At 38.4% G+C, this 26,225-nt stretch overlaps 1 protein-coding gene and 1 non-coding gene across 3 annotated transcripts in view; one reads left to right on the plus strand and one right to left on the minus strand.

The window, feature by feature from the left end:
• The window catches only part of DNAH3 (dynein axonemal heavy chain 3), a 248,787-nt gene that overhangs the window by 79,539 nt on the left and 143,023 nt on the right, over nucleotides 1-26,225 (minus strand). For both annotated transcript variants that reach the window (XM_061401328.1, XM_061401327.1), the window contains exon 40: nucleotides 22,704-22,949. In XM_061401328.1, coding sequence (XP_061257312.1) covers nucleotides 22,704-22,949 — 246 coding nt within the window. The remainder of the gene's footprint in view (nucleotides 1-22,703; nucleotides 22,950-26,225) is intronic.
• TRNAR-CCU (transfer RNA arginine (anticodon CCU)) lies at nucleotides 13,076-13,148 on the plus strand. The gene has a single exon. It is a non-coding gene; the product is annotated as a tRNA-Arg (tRNA).

Here is a 26,225-nt window from a genome sequence, read left to right on the forward strand (position 1 = left end):
ACTCTATTTTTAGGGTTTTGAGAAACCTCCATGCTGTTCTCTGTAATGGCTGCCCCGATTTACATTCCCATCAAGAGTGTAGGAAGGTTAATTTTTCTTTCACACCCCTCTAGCATGTTATTTGTAGACTTTTTGAGAATGTCATTCTGACTGGTGTGAAGTGATACCTCATTGTAGTTTTCAATTCCTCTAATTAGTGATATTGAGTATCTATGTGCCTGTTGACCATCTGTATGTCTTCTTTGGAATCATGTGTTGTTAGGTCTTCTGCCCATTTTTTGGGGGGGTTGTTTTTTTTTTTTCTGATATTAAGCTGTATGAGCTGTTTGTATATTTTGGAAATTAATCCCTTATCAGTTGCATTTTTTTTTGCAAATACTTTCTCCCAAACTGTAGGTTGTCTTTTTGTTTTGTTTATGGTTTCCTTAGCTGTGCAAAAGCTTTTAAGTTTAGTTAGGTCCCATTTTGTTTAGTTTTGCTTTTGTTTCCATTATTCTAGGAGATCAATCTAAAAAAGTATTGCTGCGATTCCTGTTAAAGAGTGTTCTGCCTGTGTTTTCCTCTAGGAGTTTTATAGTACCCACTCTTACATTTAGGTCTTTAATCAATTTTGAGTTTATTTGTGTATATGGTGTTAGAGAATTTTACAATTTCATCCTTTTACATGTTCTCCAGTTTTTCCACCACCATTTATTGAAAAGACTGTCTTTTGTCCATAGTATAGCCTTCCCTCCTTCTGTTGTAGATTAATTGACCATAAGTGCATGGGTTTATTTTGGGGCTCTCCATCCTGTTCCATTGATCTATATGTCTTTTTTTGTGCCAGTACAATACTGTTTTGGTTACTGCAGCTTTTTGGTATAGTCTGAACTCAGGGAGCATGAAGCCTCCAGCTTTGTTCTTCATTCTCAGGATTGCTTTGGCAATTCTGGGTCTTTTATGGTTCCACATAAAATTTAGGACTACTTGTTCTAGTTCTGTGAAAAATGTCATTGGCAATTTGATAGCGATTGCATAAATCTGTAGATTGTCTTGGGCAGCATTTTAACAATACTAGTTTTCCCAATCCAAGAATATGGTATACCTTTCCATCTGTTTGTGTTGTCTTCAGTTTTTTTCATTGGTGTCTTATAGCTTTCACAGTATGGGTATTCTGGCTTCTTAGGTAAGTTTATTCCTAGGTATTTTATTATTTTTCATGAAATGATAAATGAGATTGTTTCTTTAAATTCTCCTTCTGATATTTCATTGTTAGTGTATAGAAATGCAACAGAGTTCTGTATATTAACTTTGTCTCCTGCAACTTTACCAAATTTTTTGATGAGCTCTAGTAGTTTTCCGGTAACGTCTTTAGGATTTTTTTTTTACTTCTTCTTTTCCAATATGGATTCCTTTCATTTATTTTTCTTTTCTGATTACTGTGACTAAGGCTTCAAAAACGATGTTGAATAAAAGTGGCAAGAGAAGGCATCTTTGTCTTGTTTCTGATCTTAGAGGAAATGTTTTCAGCATTTCATCATTGAATGTGATGTTAGCTATGGGTCTGTCTCATACTTTTTTATTATGTGAGGCATGTTCCTTGTATGTCCACTTTCTGAAGAGTTTTTAATCATAAATGGATGTTGATTTTTATCAGAAGCATTTTTTTCTGCATCTGCTGAGATGATCATATACTTTTTATTCTTCAGTTTAATGTGGTGTTTCACATTGGTTTGTGGAAATTGTTAAATTCTACTTGATTGTGGCGTATAAGCACTTTAAGGTATTGTTGGATTCAACTTGTTAGTATTTTGTTGATGAGTTTTGCATCTATGTTCCAAAACAAATCTATTTGAGTCCAAAGTCTGTAGTCTCTGATTCCCCAAGCTGAGGTTGGAGACCATGAAAGTCATGTTAAGCCTTCAGCTTATATGACTTTCTCCTGTACTGTTCAACAGCTCTGGAGTATAAGTGGGAAAAAAAAAGAGAGGTGGTGTATTGATCAAGGTTGCGGTTTTCCTGAGTTTGTATGGCAGGAGGAAAAGGGAAGGAGGGAGAGAAGGTGCTGATGAGAGAAAAACATGGAACAGGTGGGCCTTGGGGATGGAACTGGAGGGGTAGACTGGAGGGACTGGTAATTAAGGAGATAGCAGAAAGCAGGGAGCAGAAGCTAGTTGTAGCAGAGCTGGAGAGTTACAGGGCTACAAGGTAGTTTGTGAGAAGTCAGGATGATTGAACTTGGATTTGCAGAGGTGGAGCAGCTCAAGGTCAAGCTGGGGTCACAGACCTGGAGATGCCTTTGTGCTGCACAGACCTGAGTGTCTGAGGAGTCCAGCAGGGCCTCTGCCATCTGGGGACATTTGTGTGAACCTGATCCCAGAAGCCATGGAGGAAGAGCAGTGCCTTCCACTGGGCAACACTGAAGGAGCTGTTGAGTCTCTGGGGCTTCCTAAGACTCAAACCCCAGGCTCCCCAGGTTTGGAGGCCTATGGTCCAGCACCAGGTAGCAGTGCTAAAGTGTAAATTATGGGGCAACATGTGCCCCTTGCTGATCTTGTGACCTTGGGTAAGTCATGGAATCTCTGGGCATTTTCAGGGGCTCCCTCAGTGTGGACTGGAGATAACCTGCTCTGTATGTTGCTCCTCCTGACTTTCCAAAGTCCCCTTAATATACATTGTATGAAGCAGACTACTCACCCACTTTACTGCAGCATCTTCTTTCTAATCTTCAAACATACCACATGCACTCTTACCTCAGGGCTTTGGATCAGCTCTTCTTTATGCCTGGCAGCTCTTCCCCCTGCTCTCTACCTGGCTTGTTCCTTACCTTTCAGATCTCAGCTCAGATGTCACCTCCTCTGGGAGACCGTCCCTGAACACTTCAGGTAGAGCCCCTGCGGGTCTCCATCAACATGCCAGTGTTTTTCCATCCTTGCACTTAGTATATCTCCAATTATCTTATTCTATGAGCCTACTTATTTATTGTTTGTCTTCCTCAACTAGAAAGTGAGCTCTGTGAGAGCAAGGGGATTATATCTTTTTTGTTCACTGTTGTATCCCCAAACAACTAGCACAGTATCTAGAACTATGTGTTAGTCGCTCAGTCAGGTCTGACTCTTTAAACTCCATGAACTGTAGCCTGTCAGGCTCTTCTGTCCATGGAATTCTCCAGGCAAGAATACTGGAGTGGGCAGTCAATTCCTTCTCCAGGGGATCTTCCCAACCCAGGTATTGAATCCAGGTCTCCTGCATTGCAGGCAAATTTTTTACCATCTGAGCTACCAGGGAAGTACATAGTAGGTGCTTAGTAAAAAGTACAAAGTAGGTGCTTTTTGAACAAATGCCTGACCAGACACGAAGCAAGCACATTGTAGGCCCTCAGTATCTACTGTGTAAGTAAGAACAACTGAAGTGCTGCCCTCCAGATCCTCTTGGTGTGGGAGGAAGTAGGTGGGCAGCATCGAGGCCCCTGTTCTCTGGCCTCTGATCAATACACAGCGGTGATTCTGAATCACCTTCTCGCTCCACCCGTTCTTCCAAATACAGTCACAATACTCATCCCAAATCACTCCCTACTTCCCTCACAAAAGTAACACAAAGTTCCTATGGTCCTTTTCCCCAGTGAAGCCCTGCTTCTGTAATTGTTGGAAGTCTTTTTCTTTGTTGCACTTCAAGATGAGAAGTGGGAATAAGAAGAGTGTCAGGGAAGGACCTGGCTTCTCATCCAATCATTCCTCACTGACTCACTGTGGGGCCCTGGATGAGTGACACCCTTTCTGAGCTGCAATTTCCTCATCTCGAGAATGCTATGAGGAGTATATGAGATACTGGTTGCAAAGCTTTCTGAATTATATATATATACATATATATATATATATATATTTTTTTTTTTTAGAAAAACCTGAAGAGGACATGGAGGAAATACCAAGGCTTCAGTGAGACAAGTGTTGGGCTGTGTGATTCACAGGAGCACTGGGCATGAGAGGCTTGCAAGTTCCATTGCCTAGCCAACTCAGCAGCAGGCACAAGTGACTTGCTTCTCTCTCCACAGGACTCATCTATAATTGACCCAAAGAAGACAGCATTGGTGGTTGTAGGCTGTATGTGTGTGTGTGTGTGTGTGAGAGAGAGACAGAGAGAGAAAGAGAGAGAGAGAGAGAGAGTCTTGAGTTAAAGGGCTGAAACACTCCAATCTAAAAAAATTTTTTTTCTTGTGATGAAAAGTTTTAATATCTACCACCTTAGCAGGAGAGATGCTTCTTAACTAAAAAAAAAAAAAATTCAGCCATTAGGGCTTAAAGTCATTATAATTTTAAAAATAATTTAATCCAACTTTGCTATTATATTTTAACTTTTCATTGTGAAAAAAATTTAAAATACACAATGCTGACTTGAAAAAATGCACAACATGAGAATTGCAAGTTAAATTTTATTTGGGGCAAAATGAGGACTATAGACCCAGGAAACAGCATTTCATATAGCCCTGAGAAATTGCTCCAAAGAGGTTGGGGGTAAGGTCAGTATATATGTGATTCTGGTGAAGTGGGAGTACATGCAATCAAGCATTTTAATTTTTGCAGAATGTATCTGCTAGTCACGAGGAGCAGTCATCACTATGAAGGATTTTAGTGTTTTTCTAGACATAAGGAAATACAAGAACTGGGCTCATAAAGTTGGCTCATGAAAATATCTATCTGAAGACCCATTCTGCTAGTTTTTCCCAGAGTACCTCATTTCTGCTCTCCACCCTGAATTCCTTTCAGGGGTATTTAAAATCAGCAGAAACAGCAGCATGTGATTTAATCCTTGTAGAGGTAGCTGGCAAGTGCCAGTCTGTAGCTGACAACAAAAAAGGAGGATAGTATAATAAACTGCCATGTACCCATTATCTAGCTTCCATAATCTTCAACATTTTGCAACTGTTTCATGCATTTCTACAACATCAACAATCATCATATTCATTTTCCTTCCCTTCTCACTTCCTCCCTTTTCTTTCTTCCTTCTTTCTTAGACTGGAACATTTTGAAGCAAATCCTGATATCACAATTCATTTGAAAATACATGTGACTTAATGTTAGATCAATTTTATTGATTCCTTTATGAACTATGATGTGATTAACTGTCATTCTTCCATTTCCTCTCCTTTGGTTCTCTTTGTTGTTCTTGATGATACTGTTGTTGCGCAGTCACTAAGTCATGTCCAACTCTTTTTGACCCCGTGGAATGCAACACGCCAGGCTCCTCTGTCCATTACTGTCTCCCAGAGTTTGCTCAGACTCATGTTTATTGGGTCAGTGATTCTATCTAACCATCTCATCCTCTGCAACTCCCTCCTTTTGCCTTCAGTCTTTCCCAGCATCAAGGTCTTTTTCCAATGAACCAGCTGTTCACATCAGGTGGCCAAAGTACTGGAGCTTCAGCTTCAATTCTTTTAGCATAAGTCCTTCCAATGAATTATTCAAGGTTGATTTCCTTTAGGATTGACTGGTTTGATCTTGCAGTCCAAGGGACTCTCAAGAGTCTTCTCAAGCACCACAATTCAAAAGCATCAATTCTTTGGCATTCAACCTTCTTTATGGTCCAACTCACATCTGTACATGACTATTGGAAAAACCATAACTTTGACAATATGGACCTTTGTTGGAAAAGTGATGTCTCTGCTTTTTAATACACAGGGTAGGTTGTCATAGCTTTCCTTCCAAGGAGCAAGTGTCTTTTACTTTTTCAGGGATTATAACACTGACATTTTGTTTTGCAACTATAATTCTTCCATACCTTATTCTTAGATCTTTATTTAAATAGGTTCAACAGTCAAACTGGGGTCTTTTAACACAAGACTATTTCAGTTCTTTATCTCGATTGATTGGTTGGCTGGTTTATTTTTTATTTCTAAGAAGGGACTTAAGAGGGCTCAGTTCTCTCAGATCTTGCACGTTTGATAATGTCTGCAACTTTGTACTTGAAAAGTGACCTGGCTGAGAGTAGTATTCTAATGTCACATTTTCTTTCCCTTAGAGTTTTGCAGACCATTGTTTCAATGTTTCTTTCAGTCTAGCTTGCTGTGTAGAAGTTTGAAGCCCATCAGATATTTCCACTTTTACTAATTTTTCTTTTCTATCTGGATGCCTGATGGAATCTCTTTTATCCTGGAAGTCCAATAATTTAATCAGATTTTTTTTAAATCAATTATTCTGTATCAGTTTTTCTTAGAACACAAAATACTCTTAAAACTTACAGAAATACTTCTTCATTTTAGGAAAAATTTCTACATTTGTTTCTTGGTATATATTGTCTACATTATTTATTGGGATAGCTACTCAAGGAATTAACACTGTAAGGTCTCCATATCAATCATATTCTTCGACTGTCTTCAATAGCAAGTGTAGTTGTCTCAAACCTTTCCTCTAAGCCATTTGTTAGATGTCTAGATTTATATGTTTTATCCCTTGCTGGTCCTTATTTATCAGATCATTACTAATACTGTTTAGTTCTCTGTTTGTTTCTTTGGTTTTTCAATTCCTCTTTTTCTCATATTCTGTGGTTTTAACACTTCATTGACAAACTTTAAAATGATAGATTTATTAAGATATAATTCACCCATTTAAACTGTATAATTCAATGGTTTACTAAATATACATGTATGTATGAATATATTAATATTCACAGAGTTGTACGGTTATTACCATAATCAATTTTAGAACATTTCATTACACCAAAAAGAAACCTCATACCTCTTAGCTGTCACTTCCCAAATCCTCTTCCCATCTCTCACCAGCCTGCGTGCCCCCAAGGTAACCACTAATATACTTTTTGTTTCTATGGACTTGCTCTTTTGGACTTTTCATAGTAATGAAATCATCCAACAGATACTCTTATGTGATTGGCTTCTTTTACTCATCAGAATGTTTTTAAGATTCATGCATGTTGTAGTATGCATTATTGCTTCATTTCTTTTTATTGTTGAATAATATTTAATTGTATGGATATACTGTATTTTCTCCTCCACGGATCACTGCCTTGTCATGGTGAAGGGGCTTGCATAACTCAATGAAGCTATGAGCCATGCCATGTAGGGCCACCCAAGACAGTTACATCATTGTGGAGAGTTCTGACAAAATGTGATCCACTGGAGGAGGGAATGGCAAACCACCCCAGTATACTTGCTGTGAGAACCTCATGAACTGCATAAAAGGACAAAAAGATATGACACTGAAAGATGAGTCCCCTGGGTCTGAAGGTGTCCAACATGCTACTGGGGAAGAGTGGAGGAGAACTACTAATAGCCCCAGCAAGAATGAAGTGGCTGGGCCTAAGTGTAAACAATGCTCTGTTGTGGATGTGTCCCATCTCTTTAAGAGCTGTGAAAAGCACTCAAAGAGATAGGAATACCAGACCATCTCAACTGTCTCCTGAGAAACCTAAGCAACAGTTAGAACCCTGTATGTAACAACTGATTGGTTCAAGGTTGAGAAAGGAGTATGACAGGGCTGTCTGATGTCACCCTGCTTGTTTAACCTAAACACTGAGCAAGCACATCATGAGAAATGCTGGCCTGGATGAGTTACAAGCTGGAGTCAAGATAGCTGGGAGAAACATCAACAACCTCAGACATGCGGATGATACCACTTGAATGGCTGAAAGTGAAGAGGAACTAAAGAGCCTCTTCATGAGGGTGAAGGAGGATAGTGAAAGAGCCAGCTTAAAACTAAGTATTAAAAAAACTAAGATCGTGGCATCCAGCCTCATTACTTCGTGGCAAATAGAAGGGGAAAAGGTGTAAGTAGTGATAGATTTCCTGTTCTTGGACTCTGAAATCACTGTGGATGGTGATTGCAGCCATGAAATCAGAAGATGATTGCTTCTTGGCAGGAAAGCTATGACAAACCTAGACATTGTGTTGAAAAGCAGAGACATTACTCTGCCGACAAAGGTCCATATAGTCAAGCTATGGTTTTCCCAGTGGTCACATATGGTTGTGAGAGCTGGACCATAAAGAAGACAGTATGCTGAGAATTAATGCCTTTGAACTGTGGTGCTGGAGAAGACTCCTGAAAGTTCCTTGGGCAGCAAGAAGATCAAACTAATCAATCTTAAGGGAAATCAACCCTAAATACTTGTTGGAAGGACTGATACTGAAGCCAAAGCTCCAGTACTTTGGTCACCTGATGCAAACAGCCAACTCATTGGGAAAGTCCCTGATGCTGGGAAAGATTGAGGGCAGGAGAAGAGGGTGTTAGAGGATGAGATGCCTGGATGGCATCACCAATGCAATGGACATGAACTTGGGAAAACTTTGGGTGATTGTGAGGGATAAGGAGGCCTAGTGTGCTGAAGTCCATGGGGTTGCAGAGAGTCGGACACGACCAGATGACTGAACAACAAGAACATATTATATTTTATTTATTCACTCATCAGCTGATGGACATTTGGATTGTCTTCACTTTTTGGCCATCATGAGTTACGATGTTATGAACATTTGTGCATAAGTATTTGTGTGAACATATATTTTTGTTTCTCTTGGGCATCTATCTGGGAGTGAAATGGCTTGCTCATATGGTAAGTCTATTTTTAATTTTGTTTGTTTGTTTAACTTTTGAGGAATGCCAAATGTTGTTTTCCAAAGCTGCTGTACAATTATACTTTTCCACTATAATATGTGAGGGTTTCAATTTTCCCACATTCTCATACTTGCTCTTCATCTTTTTTTATTATCCTCATTGTAGTTGTGAAGTGGTATCTTGTGCTTTTGATTTGCGTTTTCCTGATGGCTAATAATGATAATAATGTTGAGCTATTGTCATGTACTTATTGGCCTTTTATATATCTTCTTTGGAGAAATGTTTATTCAGTTACTTTGCCTATTTTAAAACTGTATTATATCTTTGTATTATTGAATAATAATATTTCTTTATACTTTACAAGTTTCTTATCAGATATTTGATTTGCAAAATGTTCCAACCATTCTATAGGTTGTGTTTTCACTTTCAAGTTGTCCTTTGAAGCACAAAAGTTTTTCATTTTGATGAAGTTCAGCTAAATTATTTTTTCTTTAGTTGCTTGTATTTTTGTCATCCTAAGATATTGTTGCCTAGTCCAAGATCATGACCATTTATCCGTACCTTTGTTTTCTTATAAGCTTTTATCATTTTAACTCTTGAATTTAGATCTTTCATCGGAGTTAATTTTTGACTATGGTATAGAGGCCAAATTCATTATTTTATATGAATATATTCATTTAATCCATCACCATGTGCTGAAGGGATTATTCTTTTCCCACAAAATTATCTTTATACCTTTGTCAAAAATCAAATCACTATAAATATGAGGAGCTTATTTCTGGACTCTCAATTCTCTCTATATATTAATACATCCCTTTTCCAGTAGCATGCTGTTCATCTATATATTTTGAAATTAAATTTATATATTACGTAATATATTATACTATAAATTTATGTGCTTGTAATACAAATATTTTATATTTCTTATGTCATGTTTTTCTTTTTTTTATAAAAATATTTATTTTTATTTGTTTATTTGGCTGCGCTGGGTCTTAGTTGTGGCATGTGGGATCTAATTCCCTGACCAGGGATCAAACCTTGGCCCCTGCACTGGGAGAGTGGAGTCTTAGCCATTGGACCACCAGGGAAGCCCCAGTCATGTTTTTCTTTTAGACTCTCATTCTCTGTCTCTCTGTCTCTGTCTTCCTCTTTCTGATATTGCTCTGCTATAATCAGGTAAATTCTTCTTGACATTTTCCCCAACACTATCTGGAGTGAGTTTATTTCCCCCAATTTTGGTCACAATTCAGGGAATGGTGTGTGGATTTCTTTTCTGTAGCCTGAGGGTACAGGGGCGGGGTAAAGGAAATACTCAGTTGCCTTTGCCAGGAAACCTGGGCTTTGTAGTCTCTTTCTAAAATTTGGCCAATTTTCCTGATCCATGGGTCCATCCCACTTCCACCCCAGCTAGAAACATGCTTCACTCTGGAAAAATTCAGCTCTCATCCCCCACCCAGCATGGAGTTGCAAACCCTGGTAGGTTCCTCCCACTCCTGATAAGATCTTACCAAATTATGGAAGTTTCATGCTCAAAGGTTTCGCCTTGGCATTTTTTGCAGCTGCCCAGTTACCACTGCAGTCTGCTTTTTTCTACACTGGTGATTACCAGTGAGAACTCTCAGAATTTTGTCAACTAACTTCCTTTCCACCCAGCATCGCTTTCAGGACAGTTGGGTTGTGGGTTGAGAGACACAACATGAAGGATCTTTTGTTTCTCTCCCTGTCTACTTACTACCTTTCAATGTTCAAAGGATCAGGCTGTAACTTTTATTTTTGAAGTTATTGCTGGGAAATGTTTAGGCTTAAACTTAAAATTAAAAACAAAAACATTTTTAGGCTTAATATATCGCATTATGTATTAAAGGAGAGCTTATCCTATGTTACTGCACAGCTCTACCTAGAAGTCAATCTGGTACATTTTTAGAAAGCAATCTGGCACTATGCTTACAAAAATGTTCTCTAGCTCAAGTCAGAAATTCAATTCTGGGAATTTATCATAAGGAAATAATTCACAATGAAAATAATCTCCATACACAAATATATAGCACTGTTTGTGATAACAAAAACTGAAAATAATTTACGTGCCCCACATTAGAATACCAGTCAAAATTATGTCTTATAAGATAAATGGACTCTTTTACAGTCATTAAAATGATTACACTATTTACAAAACAAAGACACACAGACAAAGAAAACAAATATGGTTACCAAAGGGCAGCAGGGGGGATAAATCAGGAATTTGGGATGAACAGATATCACTATATCTAAAACAGAAAACAATAAGAACATATTGTATAGCATGTCAAACTATATTCAATATCTTATAATAACCTCTAATGGTCTTTCCTGGTGGCTCAGCAGTAAAGAATCTGCCTGCAATGCAGGAGAATCAGGTTCAATCCCTGGGTTGGGAAGATTCCCTGGAGAAGGAAATGGCAGCCTATATAGTATTCCTGCTTGGAAAATGCCATGGACAGTGGCGCCTGCTACAGTCCATGGGTTCTCAAAGAGCTGGACATGATTTAGTGACTTAGCAATAACAACAATAATCTAAAACAGAAAAGAATGTGAAAAAGAATATCTCTTTATATATATAAAAGCTGAATCACTTTCTTGTACATCTGAAACATTGTATATCAACTATACTTCAATTAAAAAAAAAGGACTAGGGGAAATGAAGTAGATACACTTCAAGAGAGATGAATTGACTCTAAGAAGAGAATTCACATCATCTTACACAAAAGGGAAAATCATGTGATATATCCAATTAACACTTAAGTAAAATAGAAAATTTTAAAATTAAGTTTTGAAATAAACTATTAAATACTTAAAAATCTAAGTATTAACATAGAAAAATGCTTTCAAAAAACAATGACAGATAAAATAGAAGAATAAAAAACAGAATGTATAGCCTTATGGCAACCATGTAAAGAGATGAAAGCAGATGGACAAGAGAGAGAAAGGTTTTTGGAAACGGAAATACTTAACAATAGTATGGTATGAACGAAAATGTTTTTTGATCATTTTTATTTAATAGAATTGAATTATTTTTACGATAAGAAAGGAGACACAAAAAGCATTCAGAAAGCATTTGTCCCCTTCTCTTGCTGATATTATTAGCTGGAGCTAATTTGTGGCTTGAAACAAACATTTGGAACATTTTGGCCAAAGAGAACAGGTCCAACTGAATATAAGTAGATTTATGGCTGTGTGACTTTGGCCAAGGTTATCACTGTATATCTGTAAAATGGCCCTGGCTTTATATCAAGCTCAGAAAAATCGCTGTGGAAGGCAAATGAATATGTGTCAGACATTTAGCATAGCTGTGGGCACACAGAGAGGCACTTGAGGTCTGTTTGGTACTCATCAGAGTAGGGCTTTTGTTTTCTCTGTACTGTGATTTAAACTCAAATTCTGATGCAAGTGCAGGGGCAGAATGGAGGGAATAGTACTAGAAATCCAGGAAGGTGAATTAATTCTATCACCTTTTACCACCCCATGCCCCACCTCTGTTTTCTTGTCCTTCACTTGAGAGAATAAGATAAACTTTAACAGAGAAGTGAGTGGGTTTTCAAAGGACACACAATAAATGGGTAAATAAAGAGAAATTTAGCACTTTCTGGACAAATAAAGATAAATGTCAGTTGATGATAACGCAACCTTGAGAGAATTCCCCAAAGGACTGCCGGCTTTCCTTAGTGTCTACTCCCCAATACAGTTCCTTTAGCACTCATTTGAGAGTTCCATGTACCCCAAAGGCTCCTAGACCATGAAAAGTCCAGAAAACAATATCCCATGAGGTCAGAGAAGGCCTCCCTGGAGCTCTCGCCATGAGAATTTAAAACCCTGTGGAAAAGTTACAAAGGTACTTTATGGCTCAGACAATAAAGCATCTGCCTACAATGCAGGAGACCCAGGTTCAATCCCAGGGTTGGGGAGATCTCCTGGAGAAGGAAATGGCAACCCACTCCAGTACCCTTGCCTGGAAAATCCCATGGACGGAGGAGCCTGGTAGGCTACAGCCCATGGGGTCACAAAGAATCGGACACGACTGAGCGACTTCACTTCAAGATGGTAATAAGTATAACCAAAACCAGATCAAGACGTCATATATTACACCATCCCATAAATTTGAAATGGCAAATCTATAGAGAACAGATGAATACCTGCCTGGGACTGAGACTGGGAACAAAGATTCCTTGAAAATGGGAATGAAGGATCTTATTGTGGTGATGAATGTTTTAAATTTGTTCTAATGTTCCAGTGTTCTAAATTGGATTAAACAGTTGCACAACTAGGCAAATTTACTAATAACCACTGATTGCTTACTTAAATGAGTGAATCTTATGATATGTAAATTATACCTCAATAGCTGTTATATAAAAAAGAATTTACACTTGGCACTTAAAACACATTTTTGGATTCCAGTGGGTTCTGGCTAGGAGGTTGGTAATTTCCTACTAAAATACTTAGGAAGGCGCAAGAGAAAGGAGTGGAATAATGTCAATGAAAACAAGACTAAAAGAAGCTAGGCGACTTCCTTGGTGGTCCAGTGGTTAAGACTTTGCACTCCTAATGCAGGGGGCCCAAGTTCGATCCCTGGTCAGGGAACTAGATCCCACATGCTGCAAATAGGAGTTCACATGCCACAAGACCCAGTGTACTGCAACTAAGACCCAGCACAGCCAAATATTAACAAAACAAAACACAAAGACTAAAAGAAGTTAGGTAGAATCTCCTCTAACTAGATATCAAACAAGCTGGACTGAGAAATTTTACCTCAAGAGACTGCATGAGAAACTGCAACAGGCCCACTAATATACTTTTAATTTTCCTCCTCCTTGCAACTCATGATATACAGAGATGTAAGTGACATCCCATATAGAAAATCAGACAGCTGTTCCTCTGTCCTGCCACGTACTACTCTAGGAGAATTGTCTTATTTTTTTTTGTCACCCTTGCCTTGCCAGGCCATCTTTCTACAGCTGATAGGGGTAGTAGGGTCCCAGACTGCAATGAGGAAAAAGGAAAATAGTTGTGGCGCCTTAAATAGGTCTTCCAAAGTGAAAAACCACAATCATTCTTCTGTTGAGAAATGTCCTCTTTTAGAATGTTCACATGAAACAAATTAAAAGGCTACCTCCAACAGATGGCATTAGTTGATCATACATGATCTTTGGATCTAGGCCATCCCGTTGTTTCTGACTCTAAAGGAGAGTTTACAGCATTTGGGTTTGTTTTTAAGGGGGGTTATGAATACCATTTACCCTGATCATGTCCAAAAGTAGCAAGAGTTTTGAAAACCAGCAGAAAGAGAAGTGTATGATTACCATGGAGACAAGAGTAAAGCTTAAATTTCCATGGATATTTTCACACTGATCACTTGTAAGGTGTCATTTTGCTCTTACAAACAGTTTTTTCAGAATCAAACCTACTTTCAAGTAGAGTAGTTGTAAGAGAAGATATATGAAGAAAGCAGTTTGCATTACATTATGGAAATTATAGTTTTTCTTACATTGCATCAGTTGAACAGGACACAGAGGAAGGAGATGAATCACGGTAGACAGGAGATATTGTAGGGAAAAGTTACCTAGGAAACTTGGAAGCTATGCACATAATTAGCTGTCCAGCAGCAGAAGGGAAGGAAAGATGTCACAAAGTGGACCAAGAATGGGGTCAGGGGTATTTTATGTACCCATTTCCTGGCACAGAGCATGAACAGACTGATCTTAATGATGAGGAAGCAGAAAGCAACATATGGAACCTGTGAAAAAAATACTGCTACATACAGGGATATAATATGGAGATCATAATTGAAAGTATACTTCTGAACCTTGTTTAAGGCAGGACTCACAATCAAATTTGAGGAAACTGTTTGGTATCCTACATAGGGTACAAAAAGACAAGGTTTTCATGAAATAAGAACAGAAAGTCATAAAGAGAAAATAGGCTTAGATGAGAAGGCAAAATGAGATTAAAAAAGGGGGGGTAGATGAGTGAGCTAATAGAGATGATGATATGGAGGAAGCAATAAAAGTTACTAACATTGATTTAACACTTTATGTGCATCATACTTAATTATAAATGTTTTATATACATCAACACATTTCATTCTTATAAGAGCACCATGAATTAGTGCTATTGTTGTCCTCATTTCATAACTGAAAACTGAGAGATGTTAAGGAACTTTCTCAAGGGCACCCAACCAGTAAATACTAGAGCCAGGATTCAACCTCTGAAAATATGACTTCATGGCCTGTGCTTTTAATCATACACTAAGGAAGGACATCAAGGAAACAAAAGATACAACAGCAGAATTAAAATCAGTCAAGACAGGAAAAGCATAATTGAAGTTGTGGGTGAATCATATTAAAATGAAAAATCTAAATAAAAAAGGCAAAAATATAAAAATAAGGAAGGAGGAAATGATAAATACGAAAGCCAGAGAATAAAATTTTCCTTTGATGACTGAAAGGATCATGTTCTAGGAAAAATAAACAAAAGAAGACCTACATCTTGACATAGTCTGTTAAAAAAGAGAACTATGATAAAACATTACAAGAAAGGATATCAATAAGAACCTGTGAAAAATAACTGCTATATAGATACAAAATTCAATCTCACCCTAATTAAAAAGAGAAGAAATTTACATTAGTGATATTTTCAAACTTCAAACATGAACAGAACATCAATATACATGAGGCAAAACTAATGGAACCACAGGAGAAATAGAAAAATACACTATTATAGTTGGAGACTTCTATACCCCTTTATCAGTAATTGACAGGTAGCAGGCAGAAAATGAGTAAAGATATATCAATAGTTAATTACCAATCAACTGGAACTAAAGGACATCTATAGATTACTTCATCTAACAAGAGCAGAATATATTCTTCTCAAGCTCACATGGAACATTCACCAAGATAGATCATATTCTGGGCCAAAAACCACAACTTAAAAGTTTTTAATTAATAGAAATCACACAGTGTATACTCTCAGACAAGAACACAGTTAAACTAGAAAGAACTTTGTACTTTCTGTTCAATTTTTCTGTAAACCAAAAACTGCTCTAAAGCTACAGTCTATTAATATTTTTTTTTTAAAGAGAAGAAATTTGGGCGTCAGCCACGATGGCAGACTAGAAAGACCCTGAGCTCAATTCTCAAGAATACACCCAAATCGCAATTATTTGCAGAACAGTCATCAATGAAAAAGACTGAAACCTACCAGAAAATATCTTCTACAACTAAAGACATAAAGAAGGAACCACAATGAGACAGGTAAGAGGGATGGACTGGCAATATAATCAAGTCTCATACCCATAGGGTGGAGGCAATCCACAAACTGGACAATAATTACAGTGTAGAGGCTCTCTCACAGGAGTGAGAGTACTGAGCCCCATATATAGCTCCTCAGCCTGGTGGTCCTGCACTGGGAGGACCATATCCCCTAGAGCATTTGACTTTGAAGGCCAGTGGACTTAATTTTGGGAGTTCCAAAGGACGGGAGGAAATAGGGACTTCACTCTGCAAGGCCACACACAAAATCTCACACGCACTAGGACCCAGGGCAAAAGCAGCAATCTGATAGGAGCCTGGGCTAGACCTACCTGCTGGTCTTGGAGAATCTTGAGGAGAGGCTGGGATTGCAGTGTAGCAGTGGCTTACCCTGGGGACATAGACACTGGCAGAAGCCATATTTGTACCATGTAGATACTGCTGCTGTGAGCAGTCACAATGCAATCCTACCTGTAGCTCATTAATACAAGATCTGAAAGTAAAAGTGAAGTCGCTCAGTCATGTCTGACTCTTTGCGACCCCGTAGACTGTAGCCTGTCAGGCTCCTCTGTCTATGGGATTTTCCAGGCAAAAGTGCTGGAGTGGATTGCCATTTCCTTCTCCAGGCGATCTTCCTAACCCAGGAATCGAACCCAGGTCTCCCACATTGCAGGCAGACGCTTTACTGTCTGAGCCACCAGGGAAGCCCAAGATACAAGATCTGGCCCCATCCAATAACCTGAAGGCACCAGTGCTGGAAGGTCTTGGGCCTAACAACTAACTGGGTGGAGACACATCTCCATTCATCAGCAGACAGGCTGCCTAAGGACTTCCTGAGCCCACAGCCCCTCTACGCCCACAGGCCCACAGGCCTTTCCACCAGTGAACAAGCACTAGCCTGGCCTTCTAGGAAGCCTAGATTAGCCTCAAGACTAGCCTCATCCTATGACAGACATATTAGACAGCATATTAAAAAGCAGAGACATAACTTTGCCAACAAAGGTCTGTATAGTCAAAGCTATGATTTTTCCAGCAGTCATGTACAGATGTGAGAGGTGTATCATAAAGAAGGCTGAGCACCAAAAAATTGATGCTTTTGAACTGTGATGCTGGAGAAGACTCTTGATAGTCCTTTTGAGATCAAACCAGTCAATCCTAAAGGAAATCAACCCTGAATATTCTTTGGAAGGACTGATACTGAAGCTGAAGCTCCAATATTTTGGCCACCTGATGTGAAGAGCCAACTCACTGGAAAAGACCCTGATGCTGGGAAAGATTGAGGGCAGGAGGAGAAGGGGATCACAGAGGATGAGATGGTTGGATGGCATCATTGACTCAATGGATATGAGTTTGAGCAAGCTCTGGAAGATGGTGAAGGACAGGGAAGCCTGGGGTACTATGATCCATGGGGTTGCAAAGAGTCAGACACGACTGAGAGACTGAACAACCACAAGAAGGAGCAGAGAAAGGGCTTGAGAACATATTTGAAAACACAGTAGCTGAAAACTTCCCTCACATGGGAAAGGACACAGTTACCCAAGTCCAGGAGGTGCAGAGAGCCTGATACAGGAGGAAGCAGAGAGGAACATACCAAGACATGTTGTAGTAAAAATGACAAAAATTCAAGAGAGACTATAAAAGGAACAAGAGAAAAGCAACAAATAACATACAAAGGAACTCTCATAAGGCTATCAGCTGATTTATCAGCAGAAACTCTGCAGGCCAGAAGGGAGTGGTGCAATATTTTTTAAGTGGTGAGAGGAAAAAACCTACAACCAATAATATTCTACCTAGCAAGGCTTTCGTTCATATTCGATGGAGAGATAAAAAGTTACACAGACAAACAAAAGCTAAAAGAGTTCAACACCACCAAACGAGCTTTATAACAAATGTTAAAGGGAACTTTTCAAAGCAAAAATGAAAAGGCCACACCTAGAAATAAGAAAATTACAAACCAAAAAAAACTCACCAGCAAAGGCAAACCAACAGTAAAGGCAGGAAATCATCCACACACAAAACTAGCAAGGAGGTTGAAAGTCAAAAGTAATAAACTCTAAAACAGAAATATAGTCCGATGGAACAAGATAGAAAGCCCAGAGATAAACCCATACACCTATGGATACTTTGATAAAGGAGGCAAGAATATACAGTGGGGCAAAAATAGTTTCTTTAATAAGTGGTGCTGGGAAAACTGGACAGTCATGTATAAAAGAATGAAATTAGAACACTTCCTAATGGCATATGGAAATATAAACTCAAAATGGATTAAAGGCTTAATTGTAAGGCCAGAAACTATAAAACTCCTAGAGGAAAACATAGACAGAATACTCTATGACATAAATCATAGTAAGATTCTCTATGACCCACTTCCTAGAGTAACAGAAATAAAAGCAAAAATAAAAAAGGGGGACCTACTTAAACTTAAAAACTTTTGCACAGCAAAGGAAACTATAAACAAGGTGAAAAGACAACCTTCAGAATGGGAAAAAATAATAGCAAATGAAACAACTGACAAAGGATTAATTTAAAAAATATACAAGTAGCTCATACAAATCAATAGCAGAGAAACAATCAATCAAAAAAAGGGGCAAAGACCTAAACAGACATTTCTCCAAAGAAGACATACAGATGGCTGATAAACACATGAGAAGATGCTCAACATCACTCATTATTAGAGAAATTCAGATCAAAACTACAATGAGATATCACCTCACATCAGTCAGAATGGCCATCATCAAAAAATCTATAAACAATAAATGCTGGAGAGGGTGTGGAGAAAAGGGAACCCTCTTACACTGTTGGTGGGAATGCAAATTGATACAGCTGCTTTGGAGAACAATATGTGAAGTGAAGTGAAGTGAAAGAGGCCCAGTTGTGTCCAACTCTTTGCAACCTCATGGACTATACAGTCCATGGAATTCTCCAGGCCAGAATATGGGAGTGGGTAGCCTTTCCCTTCTCTAGGGGATCTTCCCAACCCAGGGATCAAACCCTGGTCTCCTGCATTGCAGGTGGATTATTTACCAACTGAGCCACAAGGGAAATCCAAGAATACTGGAGTGGGTAGTCTATCCCTTCTCCAGTGGATCTTCCCAACCCAGGAATCAAACTGGGGTCTCCTGCATTGTAGGTGGATTCTTTGTATTGCATCCTGCATTGCAGGCAGAGAACAGAATGGAGATTCCTTTAAAAACTAGGAATAAAACCACCATGTAACCCAGAAATCCCACTACTAGGCACATACCCTGAGGAAACCAAAACTGAAAAAGACACATGCTAACCAATGTTCATTACAGCTCTATTTACGATAGCTAGGACATGGAAGCAACCTAGACATCCATCAACAGATGAATGAATAAAGAAGCTATGGTACATATATATAATGGAATATTACTCAGTCATAAAAAGGAATGTGTTTGAGTCAGTCCTAATGAAGTGGATGAACCTAGAGGCTATTACAGAGTGAAGTAAATCAGAAAGAGAAATACAGTTATCGTATACTAATGCATATATATGGAATCTAAAAAGATAGTACTGATGAACCTATTTGCAAAGCAGCAATGGAGACACAGACTTTGAGAACAGAAATATGGACATGGCTGGGAAGTTGTGTGGGAAGTACGGAGAAAGTAACATGGAAATATACATTACCATGTGTAAAATAGATAGCCAATGGGAATTTGCTATATATGACTCAGGGAACTCAAACAAGGGCTTATTAACAACCTAGAGTGGTGGGGTGGGGACAGAGGTGGGAGGGATGTTCAAGTGGGAGGGCACATGGGTAAACTTATGGCTGATTCATGTTGATGCTTGGTAGAAATCAATGCAATACTAAAGCAACTGACCTTCAATTAAAAATAAATTTAAAGAAAAAAAGTAGTAAAATTTATACTCACAATAAGCATTTAAGAGACACAGAATACAATTATATGTAAAATATAGTAACAAAACTAGTAATAGTGAGGGAAGGAGAGTACAAATGCAGTATTTTTAAAATGTACTTGAAATGAAGAGCTCAGCAACTTATACACGCACACACACAAACACACAGACTGCCATATAACTTCATGGTTTCCATATACCAAACATCTATAATATATATATACACACACACAAAGTAAAAGGAATTCAACCGTAACACTAAAGATAGTCATCAAATCTTAAGAGAACAAAAAAAGAAAGAAAAAAAAAGATCACAGAAACAACTCCAAACAATGAACAAAATGACAAGAATATACATCTCAATAATTACCTTAAATGTAAATGGATTAAATGCTCCAACCAAAAGACAGAGTAGTACAAGAGATTGACTGCAGACCTAGAGACATACATAGACTGAAAGTGAGCAGATTCAAAAGGGTATCCCATGTAAATGGAAATAAAAAGATAGCCAAAGTAGTAACACTTATATCAGACAAAACAGACTTTAAAATAAAGACGGTTACAAGGGACAAGGAAGGACCCTACATAATGATCAAGGGATCAATCCAAGAAGATGGCTGTAAATATCTATGCACCAAACATGGTAGCACCTATGTATATAAGGCAAAATACATAAGACATAAAAGGAGTAACTGGTAACACAATAATAATAGGGAATTTTAACACCCCTCTTATATCATAGGACAGATTATCCAGACAGAAAATACATTAGGAAATGCTGGTCTTTAACGACATTTTTGATCACACAGGCTTAATTGACATTCACTGAGCATTCTGGCCAAAAGTAGCATGATATACATTATTTCATCTGGAGAAGGAAATGTCAGCCCACTCCAGTATTCTTGCCTGGAAAATCCCACGGACCGTGGAGCCAGGTAGGCAATGGTCCATGAAGTCACAAAGAGTCAGGCATGACTGAGCAACTTCACTTTCACTTTCACATACATTATTTCAAGTGCACATGGAATATTCTTCAGGACAGATCACATGCTAGGCCACAAAAAAGCCTCAGTAAATTTAAGAAAATTGAAATCATATCAAGTATCTTTTTCAACAATGAGCTATGAGACTAGAAGTCAACTATAAGGAAAAAATACTGCAAAAGACACAAGTAAGTGGAGGCTAAACAAGCAATCGGTCACTGAATAAATCAAAGAGAACAAATAAAAATACCGAGAAACAAATGAAAGTGAAAACATGACAATCCAAAGCCTATGGGAAACAGAAAAACAGTTCTAAGAGGAAAATTTATAGCATTATAAGCTTACTACCTCAGCAAACAAGAAAAATTTCAAATAAGCAACCTAACTTTACACCTATATGAAACAGAAAAAAGACAACAAATAAAACCCAACTTAGTAGAAAGAAAAAAATAATAAAGATCAGGAGAAATAAATAAAATCGAGACTAAAAAACAATAGAAAAGATCAGTGAAACTAAAAGCTGGTTCTAGGAAAAGATAAATAAAATTTATAAAACTGTAGCATGATTCATCAAAAAAATAAAGTCAGCCACTGTTTCCCCATCTATTTGTCATGAAGTGATGGGACCGGATGCCATGATCTTAGTTTTATGAATACTGAGCTTTAAGCCAACTTTTTCACTCTCCTCTTTCAATTTCATCAAGAGGCTCTTTAGTTCTTCTTTACTTTCTGCCATAAGGGTGGTGTCATCTGCATATCTGAGGTTATTGATATTTCTCCTGGCCATCTTGATTCCAGCTTTTGCTTCATCCAGCCCAGTGTTTCTCATGATGTACTCTGCATATAAGTTAAATAAGCAGGATGAAAATATAGAGCCTTGATGTACAGTAAATAGATGGGGAAACAGTGGAAACAGTGTCAGACTTTATTTTGGGGGGCTCCAAAATCACTGCAGATGGTGACTGCAGCCATGAAATTAAAATATCCTTAACTCCTTGGAAGGAAAGTTATGACCAACCTAGAAAGCATATTAGAAAGCAGAAACATCACTTTGTCAACAAAGGTCTGTCTAGTCAAGGCTATGGTTTTTCCAGAGGTCATGTATGGATGTGAGAGTTGGACTATAAAGAAAGCTGAGCACTGAAGAATTGATGCTTTTGAACTGTGGTGTTGGAGAAGACTCTTGAGAGTCCCTTGGACTGCAAGGAGATCCAACCAGTCCATCCTAAAGGAGATCAGTCCTGGGTGTTCATTGGAAGGACTGATGCTGAAGCTGAAGCTCCAATACTTTGGCCACCTGATGAGAAGAGCTGACTCATTCAAAAAGACCCTAATGCTGGGGAAGATTGAGGGCAGGAGGAAAAGGGGCCGACAGAGGATGAGATGGTTGGATGGCATCACCGACTCAATGGACATGAGTTTAGGTAAACTCCGGGAGTTGGTGATGGACAGGGAGGCCTGGCCTGCGGTGGTTCGTGGGGTTGCAAAAAGTCAGACACGACTGAGCGACTGAACTGAACTGAACGGAATATACAGAACATTAATACATGATTAAAGTGATCATTTTGAAGATAATGTATGTAGCAAAACCATAAACATTTCAATATTAGACTATAATGAAAAATGTTAAAGGAAATGTTAAAACCATAATCACCATGATATGACATGTGTAAATACAGAGAACAGGACTAGAAGGGAGTAAGAAAAACAGAAGTGGTTGTATTTCTCATGTTGTTCTCTGGGGCCTATTTTACCACTGAGATTATAGATAATTTTAAAAAGTCATATTGACTTTTTCTAAGTTAATAATTAGTAGTTAAATTAACTCATAAGACCTGAATTCAGGGTCACCCATCTCTACATACATGGGCCAGCTCTGAAGAAGTATACCTCCTCAGGCAACCTACAAAATCTTTCCTGGCTTTTGTAAAGGCCTTACATGGATCTCACATTTTGACTGGGTTTGGAACATAATGCTCCAAACCACTACAGGGAGACAAAACAAACAGGTACCAAGTTACCTCTTTCTGGAAAGATGTTGTTTTTGGTGAGTTTGACGCTTTTGGGTCTTGGGTTGTTATTATCCATACCCATGATCAGGTTGCGGAAAAACAGATCAAATTTCTTTCTGCTGTCTGCGTTGATGGTGCCGGCCACCGTCCACACCAAGGCAAAAAGGAACAGACCTTGTAGCCAGAGGAAGATCTGTTGGCTTGTCAGGCCTTCAAATAATTCACTTTCCTCCTCTTCTACTTCCCTGATTTCATCTAAAAGCAAGAATAAGAACCTCAGAAAAAACTGCACAGTGCAATAGATATGAATTGGGTAGTTCTATACTTGAAGGGCCTGGAGAAGGGACTGATATTGAATGAGTGGCCTGATCCTTCTACATATATTAAAATAAATTTTTTTATTGTAGCAAGATATGCATAACACACAGATTACAATCTTAACCATTTTAAAGTTCAGTGGTATTAAATTCATCCATGTTTTTGTGCAACCATCACCACTATTCACATCTGGGACTATTTTCATCCTGCAAAACTGAAACTCTATACCCATTAAACATTAATTCATTACCTTCTTCCCCACAACATGACAAATAGCATTCTACTTTCTATCTTTATAAATTTGACTAATCTGGATATGTCTTAGAGGTGAAATAATATAGTCTTTTTCTTTTTTTTTAATTTAATTTTATTTTTAAAACTATAGTCTTTTTCTGACTAGCTTATTTCTCTGAGCACATTGTTCTCAAGCTCCATTTGTTTTGCAGCATGTATCAGAATGTGTATCAGAATTTTTATTTTGACTGTGCCATGTGGCTTGAAGGATCTCAGTTTCCTGACCAGGAATTAAACCCTGGCAGGGCAGTGAAAGCACTGAATCCTAACCACTAGACCACCAGGGAACTCCCCATAATTTCCTTCATTTTTAAGGTGAATAATATTTCACTGTATGCATGTATTACATTTTATTTATCCATTCATTGATTGGTGGACACTTGGGTTGTTTTCATCTTTGGTTACTATGAATAATGCTGCTATGAACACAGGTTCTATGTTCAAAAATAATATTGCTATGAATAAAATATCTATGTCCCTACTTTCAACTTCTTTATATATATACCCAGAGTAGAAGTGCTAAGTCATATGGTAATTCTACTTTTAATTTTGAGGAACTGAGAAACTATTTTCCATAGCAACTGTACCATTTTACATTTCATCAATGGTGCACAAGGGTTCCAGTTTCTTGACATCCTCGTCAATACTTGTTCTTTTTGATTGTTAATATTGTTAGTCCTGTTGTTGTTTGGATAGTATCCAACCTAATAGGTATGAGATGGTATCTCACTGTGGTTTTGATTTGCATTTTCCTAATAATTAGTGATGCTGAGCATCTTTCCATGTGCTTATAAACCATTTGTGCATCTTCTTTGGAAAAATGTCTATTTAAGACCTTTGACTATTATTTAGTCAGTTTGTTTTTGTGTTGTTAAATTTTAGGAATTCTCTATATATTCTGGATATTCATCCTTTATCATATATATGATTGGTAAAGATTTTCCCCAATTTGTGAGTCATCCTTTTAGTCTGTTAACAGAGTCTTTGATATTCATTCTTTATCATTTATATGATTTATAAAGATTTTCTGCCACTTGTGAGTTGTCTTTTTACTCTGTTGATAGAGTCTTTTGAAAACAGTAGTTTTCAATTTTCATGGACTCTATTTGTCTTTTTTTTCTTTTGTTGCTGTGCCTTTGGTGTCATATCCAAGAAATAATTTCCAAATAGCTCTCTACCTTAGATTTTCTTCTAGAAATTTTAAAGGTTTAGGGCTTCTCCAGTGGCTCAGCAGTAAAAAATCCATCTGTGATACAGAAGCCACAGGAGACCCTGGGTTCATTCCCTAGTTTGGGAAGACCTGATCAAGGAGGGCATGGCAACCCACTCCAGTATTTTTGCCTGGAGAATCCCACGGACAGGGAAGCCTGGCAGGCTACAGTCCATAGGGTTGGAAAGAGATACGACTGAAGTGACTGAACACACACAGTTCTTACGTTTAGGTCTTCCATTTGTTTTGAGTTAATTTTTGTACATAACATTAAGTAAAGGTCCAACTTCCTTTATTTATAAGTGGATATCCAGGTTTCCTGGCATCACTTGTTGAAAAGACTGTCCTAGGGACCTTCCTGGAAGTCCAGTGGTTAAGAATCAGTACTTTCACTGCAGAGGGCATGGGTTAGATCCCTGGTGGAGGAGCTAAAGGTCCTGCATGCCATGTGGTGCAGGCAAAAACAAAAAGAGGAAAAAAAGAAAAGAATGTCCTTTCCCCACTGAATGGTCTTAGCATCCTCGTGGAAAATCATTTGACAATACATGCATGCAATTATATCTAGACCTTCTACTCCATTACATTGGTGTATCACTTCAGTTCAGTTCAGTTGCTCAGTTGTATCCGACTCTTTGAGACCCCATGACCGTAGCACACCAGGCCTCCCTGTCCATCACCAATTCCCAGAGTTTACCCAAACAGTCAGTGATGCCATCCAATCATTTCATCCTCTGTCATCCCCTTCTCCTCCCCGCCTCCAACTTTCCCAGCATCAGAGTCTTTTCTCTTTTTTTAAATTAAATTTATTTATTTTAATTGGAGGTTAATTACTTTACAATATTGCATTGGTTTTGCCATACATCAACAAGAATCTGCCACGGGTGTACACGTGCTCCCCATCCTGAGCCCCCCTCCCACCCCCCTCCCTGTACCATCCCTTTGGGTCATCCCAGTGCACCAGCCCCAAACATCCTGTATCCTGCATCGAACCTGCACTGGTGATTCATTTCTTATATGATATTATATATGTTTCAATGCCATTCTCCCAAATCATCCCACCCTCTCCCTCTCCCACATAGTCCAAAAGACTGTTCTATACATTTGTGTCTCTTTTGCTGTCTTACATACAGTGTTATCGTTACCATCTTTCTAAATTCCATATATATGCATTAGTATACTGTATTGGTGTTTTTCTTTCTGGCTTACTTCACTCTGTATCAGGGTCTTTTCAAATGAGTCAGCTCTTTGCATCAGGTGGCCAAAGTATTGCAGTTTCAGCTTCATCATCAGTCCTTCCAATGAACACCCAGGACTGATCTCCTTTAGGATGGACTGGTTGGATCTCCTTGCAGTCCAAGGGACTCTCAAGAGTCTTCTCGAACACCACAGTTCAAAAGCATCAATTCTTCGATGTTCAGCTTTATAGTCCAACTCTCACATCCATACATGACCACTGGGGAAACAATAGCCTTGACTAGACGGACCTTTGTTGACAAAGTGATGTCTCTGCTTTTTAATATGATTTCTAGGTTGGTCATAACTTTCCTTCCAAGGAGTAAGCGTCTTTTAATTTCATGGCTGCAATCACCACCTGCAGTGATTTTGGAGCCCAGAAAAAATAAAGTCAGCCACTTTTTCCACTGTTTCCCCATCTATTTTCTATGAAGCGATGGGACCGGATGCCATGATGTTAGTTTTCTGAATGTTGA

This window comes from Bos javanicus, chromosome 25 (assembly GCF_032452875.1).
Source record: "Bos javanicus breed banteng chromosome 25, ARS-OSU_banteng_1.0, whole genome shotgun sequence".
NCBI lineage: Eukaryota > Metazoa > Chordata > Mammalia > Artiodactyla > Bovidae > Bos > Bos javanicus.